Source organism: Chaetura pelagica, unplaced genomic scaffold (genome assembly GCF_000747805.2).
Source record: "Chaetura pelagica isolate M959 unplaced genomic scaffold, ChaPel_1.0 scaffold39, whole genome shotgun sequence".
NCBI classification, from domain to species: domain Eukaryota; kingdom Metazoa; phylum Chordata; class Aves; order Apodiformes; family Apodidae; genus Chaetura; species Chaetura pelagica.
In genome coordinates this window covers 2,279,027-2,291,521 of record NW_009954614.1, presented here as the reverse complement: position 1 = coordinate 2,291,521, position 12,495 = coordinate 2,279,027, and the positions used below count along the sequence as shown (strand labels likewise).

Genomic DNA, 12,495 nt, shown 5'->3' with positions numbered 1-12,495 from the left:
GGGCGCGGGGCCCAAGTGGTCGCGGTCTCCGGGTGAAGGAGGCGGGACGTCTGTCGTTGTCGGCGAGGGAACAGAACGGGCCCCGCTGCGAGTTGCTGGAGCCGGGAAGGAAGGGGGACGTGCGGGGTGCTGCTGTGCGGGGCTCCGCTTCCCGCGGCGTGCGGGAAGGAACCACCCGCTGCGCAGGGAGCAGCAGCTGCGGGGCCGCCGCCGCCCTTGGCTTTTCCTAAGATAAGTTGAGCCTTGATGTTTTGGTAGTCGGTCTGCTCTCAAGACGCTTGAACTTACCACAGAAGTAGCGCCCTCCGAATTAAAGCCAGAAAAGATCGTTTACCTGACAGCAGCCCGGTGGGCAGCGGTGAACCCTCCTCCTCCTCCTCCTCCTCCTCCTCGGTGTGCCCCGGCGGTGCCACAGGGGTGGCCGGAGCTGGCAGGAGGCACAAAGCTGGGTGTCTGGCACGTTGGCTGCTCTGGGTCTAATCGGGTGGATGGATCCTCGTTCAAAAACAGCAGCCCCAAAATGACGTTGTGCACCAACCAATTGTGTGTCGCCGAGGGAGGACACGTATGTTTCCCGCTTGCCTCTCCCCGTTTTTGGTGCAATACCTGAGAAGGGCAGGAAGGGAGAGATGGCACTAAGATTCCATGACCAAGGCAGGTGTAGGAACCAGGTCAGACCCTGCTGGGTGACTCTTGTCCAACCTGTTTTAAGGAATGGTGGTGCTTCCTCCTTACTCTTGGGTGTGAGGCAGCAGCGTGACACACAGGGGTGGCTATTGGCAGGAGGTTGTCTCAGAAATAGCCTGTCTTCTGTCTGCTGTAGTGAAGCTAGGAATGGGCGTCAGTTGTGACAGAGAAACAAGAAGCAAACTCTTGAAGAATAATCATAGGATGGTTTGGATTGGAAGGAACCTTAAAGATCTTGGCCTTCACTTGCAAAAACAAACGAGAGGGCCTGTAACTGCTAGTTGCTTTTGATAGTTGCTTTTGGTTTATTCCTCTCCTTAGTTTGAGCCACTCTGTGAGATGAAAAACAACAGAAAGAAGCATTGTCCTTTATTGTCTCCTGAGTACAGTTCTTATTGTCTTGAAATTCCTATTTCTCAAGCCTTCTAGCTAAGGAATGGTGTGGGGTTTTTTAATAGTTAGTACTTAGAAAAGACAGTTGTGTATTTAGCTAATATGGTTTTTCTTTCATTTTTACAAGTACAGCTGTGTATATAGTACACATCTGTCTGCCTGCAAAATTTATTGCCTTCAGCAGTTTCCAGAATTATTTCCACTGCTGCTTTAGTAGTGTGAAGAACTCAGTGTTACATTTTATGTCATCTTCAGCTCTTCATTATTGTCCACTGAAACGTCTACATTTTCTGGAGATGCTTTTTGTGCGGTTTTTGGAACTGCAAGAGTAGCACTGTAAAAACAGGTCTCTCTTTCAGGGAGTTTGTTTGAAGTATGTATATATTTGGCCAAAAACAAGTGGTGGGAAGGAGTAGTCTTTATGCCCTCTTTAATAGGTTTGAATCAGAAAACCCCTAAACCTTAAGTGGCATTTCAAAGTTGAAATAATTTCAGCAGTCGATGTTTTACAGTATTCCTGATCATGGGAATGAAGAATGTGAATGCTTCCTCCTGTTTGTAGAAAAACTGCTACAAGCCTTAAAAAAAAAATAATTAAGAGGGTAGCGGTAATTTCTAGATTTATCCTTCATGCTGTATTTCTCTTAGAAGCTGGGCCTATTTATATTGATTTTCGTGTGCTTCCAACTTTGTGCCCAGCTATGTTGTTAATCATGCGGATTAGAGGAAAGCACACAAAACTTAAGTTTATGTGGCAGTCTGATCTTTTGAAACTCCCACCAGAGTTTGTCTAATGTCATGTCATCAGACACATTAGGAGTAGATGAATCTACTAGATGAATTAAAGTGCTAATTTCTTTCCTCTGTAAAGGTCAGAGGATGCTGAGTCAGATGCAGACCTCCCTACCTTTGCCCAGGTGAATCACACTTTAGCATGTGCTGTGAATTCTAACAAAAGTTAATTGTAACTAGCCTGATTGATGCTTATATTGTACATAATACTTGCTTTAATAGGTGGATGTTACCAGTAAATAATTTTTTAATAGTACAGTGGACAAAACTCCTGTGAAGCAGTTTTTAAGCTTCTGCTGGCCGTGTCTGTTGTCAGGAAATCTAAATTTGCTATAAAGGCCTCCACTTTCATATCTTAACATTCTTAAGCATCTACGAATTGAAAAAGTTAGATCACTATATCTTTACAGTCTGACTTGAAGTTGGGCTGCGCAGATGTGATACATTTGTGGAGGAGAGTAATCTTCATCAAACCAGAATAAGGAAAAAGAAGAGTAGTGTCCAGGACTTGCCAACTGAGTATCTTCAGCATTTTAATGGATTTGGGAAGTCCTTAACTGCTCTGAAATAGCATAGATAGTTTCTTCAGCTGATCCACCTGTTGCAGTTAGGCCTGACTGATTGAAAAGTAGTGGGCTAACAATGAATATATTATTGCTGAGTTAGGGTTGAACTTGGATAAAAGTATGTGTACCTAACTCTTATTGTCTGGTTAAGGCTCTTGCTATGGACTGCTCCCCACAGGTGCAAAGAAACATACAAAGTAAAGTAACCTTTTTGTTAAGGGATGTGGCCTATGCTGCTGAAACATAATAATGTATTACACATAAAATTGTGTTATGTTAGTAGTTCATATACTTGAAATGCTGCCTGTTCTTTGATACCCGTGTCATGGATCAGCAATTAAACAGGCAACAATAATGCTCTTGATCCCCCCCACCCAGGTAGGGAAAGGAGAGATACTTTCTGGATTTAAAACCGATACAGATACTAACATTTTTTTTTTTTAAGTACAAATATATTCAAGTATGTTCAGGAATGTGCAAAACCCTTATTGCCTGCCCTCACCCCCAGCAACTCCCATGGCATCTCCTGAGCTGTGAGCAGTTCCAAATTGTCCCAGAGCGTTGCCAGAGAGAGGGGCAGAGCAGACAGGAGCTGAGGGGAGAGTTATGAGGGTGAGGAATGAATGAATCTGGGGATCAAAGGAGGTGGATAGATGGAGCTGGATGCTGGCCGTGAACAGATGAAGGGGAAGAAGGACTTTACTTGTGTGATCCGTGAATTTATACATAGATATGGATGTCATACTTTTGTTCACTGATTTTGCCGTCTGTTTAGTCCACTCCTCTCTACAGGAGGGTTGTAGATACAACTCTTCTGGTCCTTTAGTGTAGCAAATCTGACAAGTAGAGTAAAGTGTCCTTGGTCTCTTGGCAGTATCTATAAACACTGCATGTTATCAATCCACTAGCTGGAAAACTCACTGTGAGTTTCAGCAAGTGGGATGCTTAAAAGAGAGTTCACTGGACAAAACAACAACAAAAAATCAGTAAAAGGAAAATTGGCTTCGGCCTGGCTACAAACCAGGACAAGCTGATAGTTCGTTCTGCAAAAGAGAGGCTGTCAAACATATACTGCATGTCTGCCCTGTGCTTAGCAGATAAGATGTTTATGTAGTATTGCAAATTTTTCCCATCTATATTTTCTTTCCAGATATAATAAAGGAGCAAAATAGAGAGCTACGAGGTACACAGAGGGCTATAACCAGAGATAGAGCAGCACTTGAAAAACAGGAAAAACAACTGGTAAGTAGAGCAGGGGACTTTATTTTACTCTTTAAAAACAAACACACATGCCTAATGTAACAGAAAACTTGTAAAATGCTAAAGGTACAACTCAATGTATAATGATTAAACACTAAGTAAGTTGTCTTCCCCTTACCGACTTTTCAGTTACTAAAATTGTTTTGGAGAAAATTTTCTATTTAAAAGTAATTCTCAGTCTTTAACATAGGAAAAGTCTGAAACGATACTTTTAGATTAAATACCTATATTCATTTTTCCCTTCCATTCTTAGCATTCTCCGTTCTTCAGAAGGATTTTTCCAGCAGGCTTGTAAATTGGTGGTCTTGTAAAAGATCTCTTGCTGAAAGTAGTGTCAGTGCTATCATACATTACCATGACTCTCCAGTGGAAGAGGGTACTTAAAAAATCATAGAGTATCTTGAATATCCCTGTATGGTTCTTGTTTTCATTCATCTCAAACTTCCCTAAAGCTAGCTAATAATAGTAAAACTATCTGCCTAAATTAAGATTTATTTAAAACTTAATGTGTGTGAGCTATCAAGTATTCCATGAATGGATGTTGCACCTGTGTGGCAGTATAATTGGATAAACGGATGAAACAGATGGTGGGGTTTGATGCATGAAGACATGCTCAGACTGTGGGAAAAGCTCTGCAAAGCCAGCCACTGTTTCAGTAGCTACTGCAGTGTTGTTTCATGGCAGCAGGGCACATGTGTACCCAGAGCTGGGAATAATAAACTACAAGAGGTCATGGAAATGGTTTCTGGAAGCCTTGAACACATAGGATATAATACATTTCTCATAGACAAGGCACTTGTTCAGTATATTCTGACTCTCAAAATAACCTCCATTTTTGTTAATAATTGGGTTGAAGTTTTAATTACTACAGTAAATTGTTTCAGAAATGTTTGATTTCTGGGGAGAAAGAAGAAAGGAAGAGAAAAAGTTAAAATTTGCTGTTAGGATGAAATAATGAATGAACAGTAAATATTAATGTTTAGAGTCAGATGAGGTGAAAAAGGACTAAGGGCTTGTCAGTTAATCTCAATGTTTTATTACATGCTCTCTTCAGAAATTCTTTTCTTCTTAACTATGAGGTAACTACTCAGAAAAAAACTACTTTTATTGTTTGTGTAAAAATACCATGCAGAGACAACAACAACAACTTGGCTGGGCAATCCATTCCAGTTCTTCACCACCCTTATAGTGAAGAATTTCTTCCCAATATCTAACCTAAATCTCCCCTCTCTCAGTTTAAAACCATTACCCCTTGTTCTATCACTATCTTCTCTGATGAAAAGCCCCTCCCCAGCTTTCCTGTAGCCCCCTTCAAGTACTGGAAGCCCGCTATAAGATCTCCCCAGAGCCTTCTCTTACACAGGCTGAACAGCCCTAATTTTCTTACCCTGTCTTCACAGCAGAGGTGCTCCAGTCCTTTGATCATCTTTCTGGCCCTTCTCTGGACCCTCTCCAACAGCTTCATGTCTTTCCTGTGCTGAGGGCTCTAGAGCTGTGCACAGTACTCCAGGTGCAACCTCAGCAGAGCAGAGTAGAGGGGCAGAATCACCTCCCTGGCCCTGCTGGCCACACTTCTTTTGATGCAGTCCAGGATGCAGTTGGCTCTCTGGGCTCCAGCACACACTGGTGGCTCATGTTGAGCTTCTCATCTACTACCACCCTCAAGTCCTTCTCCTCAGGACTGCTCTCCAGCCATTCTCCCCCAGCCTGTATTTGTGCCTGGGGTTGTGCCGACCCGGGTGCAGGACCCTGCACTTGGCCTTGTTGAACTTCATGAGGTTGGCATTGGCCCACCTCTCCAGGCTGTCAGGGTCCCTCTGGATGACATCCCTTCCCTCTGGGGTGTCAACCACGACACACAGCTTGGTATCATCAGCAAACTTGCTGAGGATACACTCAATCCCACTGTCCATATCTCCAACAAAGATGTTAAACAGCACTGGTCCAAATACTGACCCCTCCGGGACACCACTCGTCACCTGCCTCCATTTGGACATTGAGCCACGGACAACAACTCTCAGCATCAGAAGGCACAGTTTGAAAAATCTCACATGACAAGATTCTTTATTCCAAATGTTTTTGTGGTACTTCAGAGCTAAATAGGTTGTATTTTCTCCTTGAATCGATAGATTGGGGTTTGGGTTTTTTTGTAAGCCAGAAGTGTATGTATTAAAGTATAAGCACATGTTGTTGTAGACAAATTATATTGCTTTTATTATGTGCTAAGTTTAAGTCTAGCTAAAGTTTGTGGGCAAACAGCATATAACTTGCTCATCTAACTTTATCTAATTCTTCCCCAAAAAGGTTATGAGATTCTCTTGAGGCTGAAAAACTGTTAAAAATAAACTGTAAACTCACCATTTCTTTTGTGGGTGCTTTCACTTGATTGCCTATGAATGTAAGAAATCAAAGATGATTAGAGTAATGGCACAAATAGTTGCCTGGCTGTAATAATTTCTTCACTCTTTTTTTTTTTTTTTTTTTTTTCTTTTTTTTTTCCCTTCATGTTACTGCCTATCCAGATATGGAATTGAATGTGCAAATGTAAGTGAATGTGATGTTATGCAGAAATTGAAGCCTTTTGGGGAATTCTCTGCTATCATATGATAATTCAGTTTTGCTGTGTTTTTTTTTTCTTGTGGTCAAACACTGACAGCATTGCATTTGTTCTGCTAAATAGCCATGGTAGAAAGCAAGGAAGACTTTATATAACTTTAAATGTCTTAAAAATAATCAATAGGCTTACTTTGGAAATTTAATTATTAGCATTAAGGCTTAATTATAGTCTTCGTTTGAATGAAAATTTTGTAGAAATAATCTTATACTTTTTTTAATAGGAACTGGAAATAAAGAAAATGGCTAAGACTGGTAACAAAGATGCCTGTAAAGTGCTAGCAAAACAGCTTGTACAGCTGCGGAAGCAGAAAAATCGAACATATGCTGTTAGTTCTAAAGTCACTTCCATGTCAACTCAAACAAAGGTCATGAACTCTCAGATGAAGATGGCTGGAGCTATGTCAACTACAGCAAAAGTAAGACATTATAAGGCATTCTTTTACATTAAAATACAGAATATAGTTGCAAAAGTTGTGTTATTTTGTATAAGATAATTGAAGGGATAAAACTTATTGCTTAATACCCCAAGTGATGTTGAGGATACAGTAAGGAAATGTGATTTGATTCATATTATAAATCACTCCAGCAAGTTAGCACTTGACTAAGCATGTTTTTTTGGGCTAGACATCTGTTCAAGGTGTGCAAGATAAAAATAAACTCTTAAAGCCAGTGGAAGAACTCTTAAAGTGTATCAGAAAAACCCAAACCAAACTGCTATAGTGTCTTGCCTGTATATCTTGTTGCAAGCAGTTTTTATTAGGAAAAATGAGGGCATGTGCCATCAAGAAATCAAGGCAGTGTGTCACAGTAGCTTTATGGCTTGGACGAAAAGTAAGTTATTGCTTCTGATCTTAAGTTCCTTAGGAAATATAATCTGGAATTCCCTGTCATTCTCACTCTCCATGCTCTAAGGAAACAGTATTGTGTGAAATTTTCTCACAAATCTCATCTCATAAGAGAGTTTGAGAAATCGTAGAATAATAGAATTGTTTGGGTTCGGAGGAACCTTAAAGATCATCTCAGTTATCTGAGTTAGTTCTGAACTCCCTTATTTCCCTGAACTGATAAACAGGGAGTTTGCTGTTGTTCAGCCTTGGGTGTAGGAAACAGAATTAGCAAACGTCATTGTAGACAAGTTGTGCTATAAGTTAAATCCAGTTACATGCCAGTTAAATACAGTAATGCAGCACAACTTAGTGCAGAAAGTAATTACTGCGAAGGCTGTGCTGTCTGGTGTCTTAGAAACAGTCTGTTGGTAAGTACCAGCTGTTTGTTGATACGAAGTTGTGGCAGTGTAGCAAATTTCCTGTCCTCCATGACTAACCCACAAAGGGGTGGGTTGTCTGACTGTACAGCTGGTCAACTTCAACAGCTTACTCAGTATTCCTACAACAGTGTTGTATGTGAACACATTGGTTTTGTTTTAACACAGTTGACTTTTTATCTATGAGTTGCCGTGGATTAAATTTCTCAAAATAAAAAAAGTGTCAGTAGACTAATTATGAAGGTCAAGTCAGTAGCAAATCAAAATAATTTAAAAAAAAATAACCAGCATCCAGAAAAGTAATGTATTTTGAAACACAGTAGGTACTTCTGTAGAATCATAGAATTGTTTAAGTTGGAAAAGATCTTTAAGATAATTGAGTCCAACTAATAACTCAGCACTGCCCAGTCCACAGTTAATCATGTCCCTAAGCAGCATATTCACATGTCTTTTTAAATACCTTCAGGGATGGTGACTCAACCACTTCCCTGGACAGCCTGTACCATCACCTGACAACATTTTGGTGAATAAATTTTCCCTAATAACCAATCTAAACCTCTCCTGGCACAACTTGAGGCGATTTCTTCTTGTCCTATTGCTTGTTACTTGTGAGAAGAGACCAGCTCCCATCTCGCTACAGCCTTCTTTTGGGTGGTAGGGACTGATAAGGTCTTCCCTGAGTCTCATTTTTCCAGGTTAAACTATCCCAGTTCCCTCAGCTGCTCCTTCTTCTGTGCTTCAGACCCTTCACCAGTTTTGTTACCCTTCTCCAGACATGCTCCAGGACTTCGATGTCATTTATATAGTGAGGGGCCTAAAACAACACAGTACTCAAAATATGGGGCCTCACCAGTGCTGAGTAGAGGGGAACAATCACTTCCCCAGTCCTGCTGGCCATGCTATTTCTGGACTGATTTGTGTAATATTATTCAAGAAAAGGTGTTAAATTTCTTCTGATCACCTTTAAAGTTTTTTTTTTTTGCCTTAAAGTTTAGTATTTTGCCTTATCAACACGGGAAGCTTAAAAAAGGAAAGCAGTCATTAATTTTGAAGTGTATATACTATTCTTTATCCTATACAACCATAAGTAAAAACTGCATGGGATCAGTTGCCTTAACAAGACAGATGCTTGGTAGCATCCCTTTTAATTAACAAACGTTTTAATCTTCCCAAAGATGGTTAGATTTATGTTTGAATTGCTCATGTCTGTATTTAGGCTCTGATGTCCCATGAGAGATACAGTAGCTTGCTGCTTAGGAAAGAATAAGGTATTAAATACTGCTACCTGCAAAGGCAGTGCTGCATACTTGTAGAAAGCAGCTGAAGTTTATTACCCTGTCACAGAAAGATCTCTACTCATTACAGAGGTTCACCCTAAGCTAATACTGTACTTCCTGAACACTTTGATATTTGCTTTTTAAAGAAATGTAATTTTCCCATTAAATAATGACATAAAGAAACAATTGTGATTTAATGCTTGGGCTCTAGTGGTGGTTCAAGTAAATGTTCCTTATTGAATAAAAAACCTGCAGCCTTTTACCTCTTTAAAGTGTATAGCCTGCAAGTTAGGACTTACTGTCCCATTCTTTCATCTAGATTAGACAGTTTTTCCTAATAGATTTTTTCCGGCAATATTTTTCTCCAGGAGATGGTTGTAGTGCAAGATAGACACATGCATTTAAAAACCTATATTTTATAGTAGTAGATAGTAATATTTTTTACTGGGTGCAGACTGTACTATTCATCTATTGTGTATCTACAGTTCTCACCAGAGGTAAAGAGACAAGGAAAGTGAAATTTGGACTGAAGGTTTTTCTATTAAGAAAAGGCTTATTCTTTCTTAATGTGTATGTTGATGTTTACTAGTGCCTCATTGAGTGATTAAGGTTGTTCATTTTTTTCCCTCAATATTAATAGACAATGCAAGCAGTGAATAAGAAAATGGATCCACAAAAGACACTACAAACCATGCAAAATTTCCAGAAGGAAAACATGAAGATGGAAATGACTGAAGAAATGAGTAAGTTCTGTACTGCAAGGAACAGCTAGCTGCAGCCCACAATGAAATTGACAGCAAAATTGAAGAGCAAACAAAACAATGCAAGGCAGAGCATTGGCACTTTTTAGTAGCTCTAGATAGTAAATCTAGAATTCTTCCCCATCTTCATGCAGAACACCCATCATACTCCTAGAAAGAACATGCTTGAAGGGGAAGGTATTAGAGACCACTCCAAAACCTTGTTGACATAAGTGGTAGAGAACTTGAAAAATTGCCCTTTCTGTAGCTGATAGTTCTGCATGTGCTTTTATTTCTGGGACCACCTGGAGTCTTAATTTGGGTAATATTGATAATATCAACTTAATGTACATGGTGATGGTTTTGTCTCCCTTTTTTATTTTAAGCCATAAACTTCTAAAGGAGTGACAGGTTTCTTGGTCCCAATTGCATCTGTCCACTGTCAGCTAAATAATACCAAACTTGCTGGCGTTGCTGGCACAGTCTCCTTCATATCCTAATCCCTTCCCCTGTGTTGGCCATAGTAAGTATCATGACCTTGAAACTTTGTTGAGCAAGATACGAACACCTCAACTGCACAGAACTGTATTGTTGCAATTCAGAAATTAGCTGAGTAGTTAGCAATTTCACAACTTAATTGGAGGAGGAAGAGGAAAAGGATTTTCATGGAATCAGAGAGGATGTTTTAAAGTAAAGTTAAAAGGTGGAACAACTGAACTGTTATGATGAAGCTAAACATTTGATAAAAGCAGCCAGTCCTTACCCTGTTATTCTGTCTGTGCTTACAGGCTTTGCAAGACAGAGATAAGAAAGCCTCTCCAATATACAGCTGCTTTCTGCTGTTAGCTCATACACTAGTATTACCACCACATTCTTGGAGGGTAGGATGGTACTAGATTATTTTAGTAACCTGTTTCCTCAATGCAGTGTGGATTTTTTTTTCTCTTTCTTTTAAGTTAATGATACTCTGGATGATATTTTTGATGCTTCTGATGAAGAGGAAGAAAGCCAAGATATTGTTAACCAAGTGCTTGATGAGATAGGAATTGAAATCTCTGGGAAGGTATGGCTATTTTTACCCAGTTCATGTGCTTCTCCCCCCTAATTCCCTTTTGTAAAAATAGTTTATTCTAGCAGCTTTTAATTTATAGTTTTAGTCTTAAAGTCAGCTTGTCATAACATGTATTGTTTTGATTTAAGAAAACCTTATCTTCTTCTAGATGGCCAAAGCTCCATCAGCTGGCAGAGGCTTACCATCTGCATCAACATCAAAAGCTGCTACCATATCAGATGAAGAGATTGAACGACAGCTCAAAGCTCTGGGAGTTGATTAGCCTGATGGCAATATACAGTCTGCTTTCTAATTATTCAGCTGCAGACAGATGTAAAAAGTGCAAATGCTCTTTCAATGCAACTGATGTCTAGGAAAACTCTGAAGCTTCAGAAATGACAGCTTGAAGTTGGTACTGGGGGAAGAAGGGGAGAATACTTTGAATCAATTTACAGGAAGAATACACTTGTTATCTCTGTTGCCTGGAGTCTTTTTGAGCACTTGGCCAACAAGGAATGTATTTATAACCATAAATTATTTTACACCTGGTGTGAATGTCCTGAATTCAAAGTTTTCTTCTATCTCAGTTCCTCATCTATCTTTAGAATTGGCTGTTCTGTGGCTGGTAGTGATGCCTCCTAGGAGAACAGCTATATAATATATATCATTTTTATAAAACTATTGCTATAGGAAAATTCTTAGTCTATCATTTTAGCACAAATGGAACTTCCCTTTACTTTTAGTTGGAAACTTTTCTTTTACTGAGGAATAGACTTGAAAGCGTAGCAAATATAGGCAGAAAGAAAAAGCATTTAATGGCTTTCTGTAGTAACTTTGAGTTGATTAAATAATAGCTGGTTATTCTTTTTAACAGAAGGGAAAGATACAGTCCTTGTGCAGTTAATTTTACTGGAAGAGGATTTAAATTTGTTAGTGAACTTTGTTGCATGAAAGGCACTGATTGAACTGTATTGTACTGTAATATAGCTGGTTTCAAGAGAATTTCTGTGCCTTTGTGTATATAAATCTTGTATCTTTGTGGTTTTTTGTTGGTTTTTTTTTTCAAAATGAGTCTTTGAAAGAGAGTAAACTTGTAATTAAGATGCTTCCACAAAACACTATGGTGAGACCTCCATGTGCACTTGATCAGACTCAGTGCTGAAGCTCAGAAATGCACTTGTTCAGAAATGCAACTTGCACACTTTCAAAAAGGACATTTGCCTGAAAAAACATTTGTATATATTTTACAGTATTTCGTAATGAAAGATAACTGTGCATAATTGTATTGTTTACTAAGATGCAATTGATCACATTGATAGCCTAAATCTAAATTTTAGTTTTGACAAGAACTTTGGATGATACCTGATCATTACTTGTCTAAGCACTATAATAAAAGTGTTCTGTGAAGGATTTTCTATGGTCTCAGAACTGCATCAGCAGGATTCTAGCTTTAAGTGGAATGCATTGGGCTAATAAGAACTGTTGATATCTTAAATAGATGTTGAAGTCTGAGAATGCCATTCCCAATTATGACTTCCCAGATGGTGTGAAATTCCTCAGCCCTTACTCTATTGGAGATAATTTGCCCCTCAGTTGTGCTGATTAAGTGTGGCTGTTGGTTGAACAGAAACAACAAAATAATCTTGACTTGAAGAAAAGCAAAGTCCCTCCCAAGAGTGAAACCAGGATAACCTGGGGGAACGATAAACTTTACAAGGAGACTTTGCTGCTAGAGAAAGTGTAGCAGGAAACTGTAACCACCGTGAATCTACTGTTGTCACACCATCTGTTTTTTAGGATTGAAGTCAGCGAGAAATAAAAGACATTGGTGAGCCTTCATCTGATTTTT

At 39.4% G+C, this 12,495-nt stretch overlaps 1 protein-coding gene across 1 annotated transcript in view; it reads left to right on the top strand.

Moving 5' to 3' along the window:
- CHMP2B (charged multivesicular body protein 2B) overlaps positions 1–11,121 on the top strand; it is a 51,431-nt gene extending 40,310 nt beyond the window's left edge. Inside the window, exons 4-10 of the mRNA XM_010005522.1 lie at positions 275–565; positions 2,095–2,107; positions 3,589–3,680; positions 6,536–6,730; positions 9,496–9,598; positions 10,552–10,658; positions 10,816–11,121. Coding sequence (XP_010003824.1) covers positions 275–565; positions 2,095–2,107; positions 3,589–3,680; positions 6,536–6,730; positions 9,496–9,598; positions 10,552–10,658; positions 10,816–10,929 — 915 coding nt within the window. The 3' untranslated portion in view covers positions 10,930–11,121. The remainder of the gene's footprint in view (positions 1–274; positions 566–2,094; positions 2,108–3,588; positions 3,681–6,535; positions 6,731–9,495; positions 9,599–10,551; positions 10,659–10,815) is intronic.
- Positions 11,122–12,495: the final 1,374 nt, after the last annotated feature.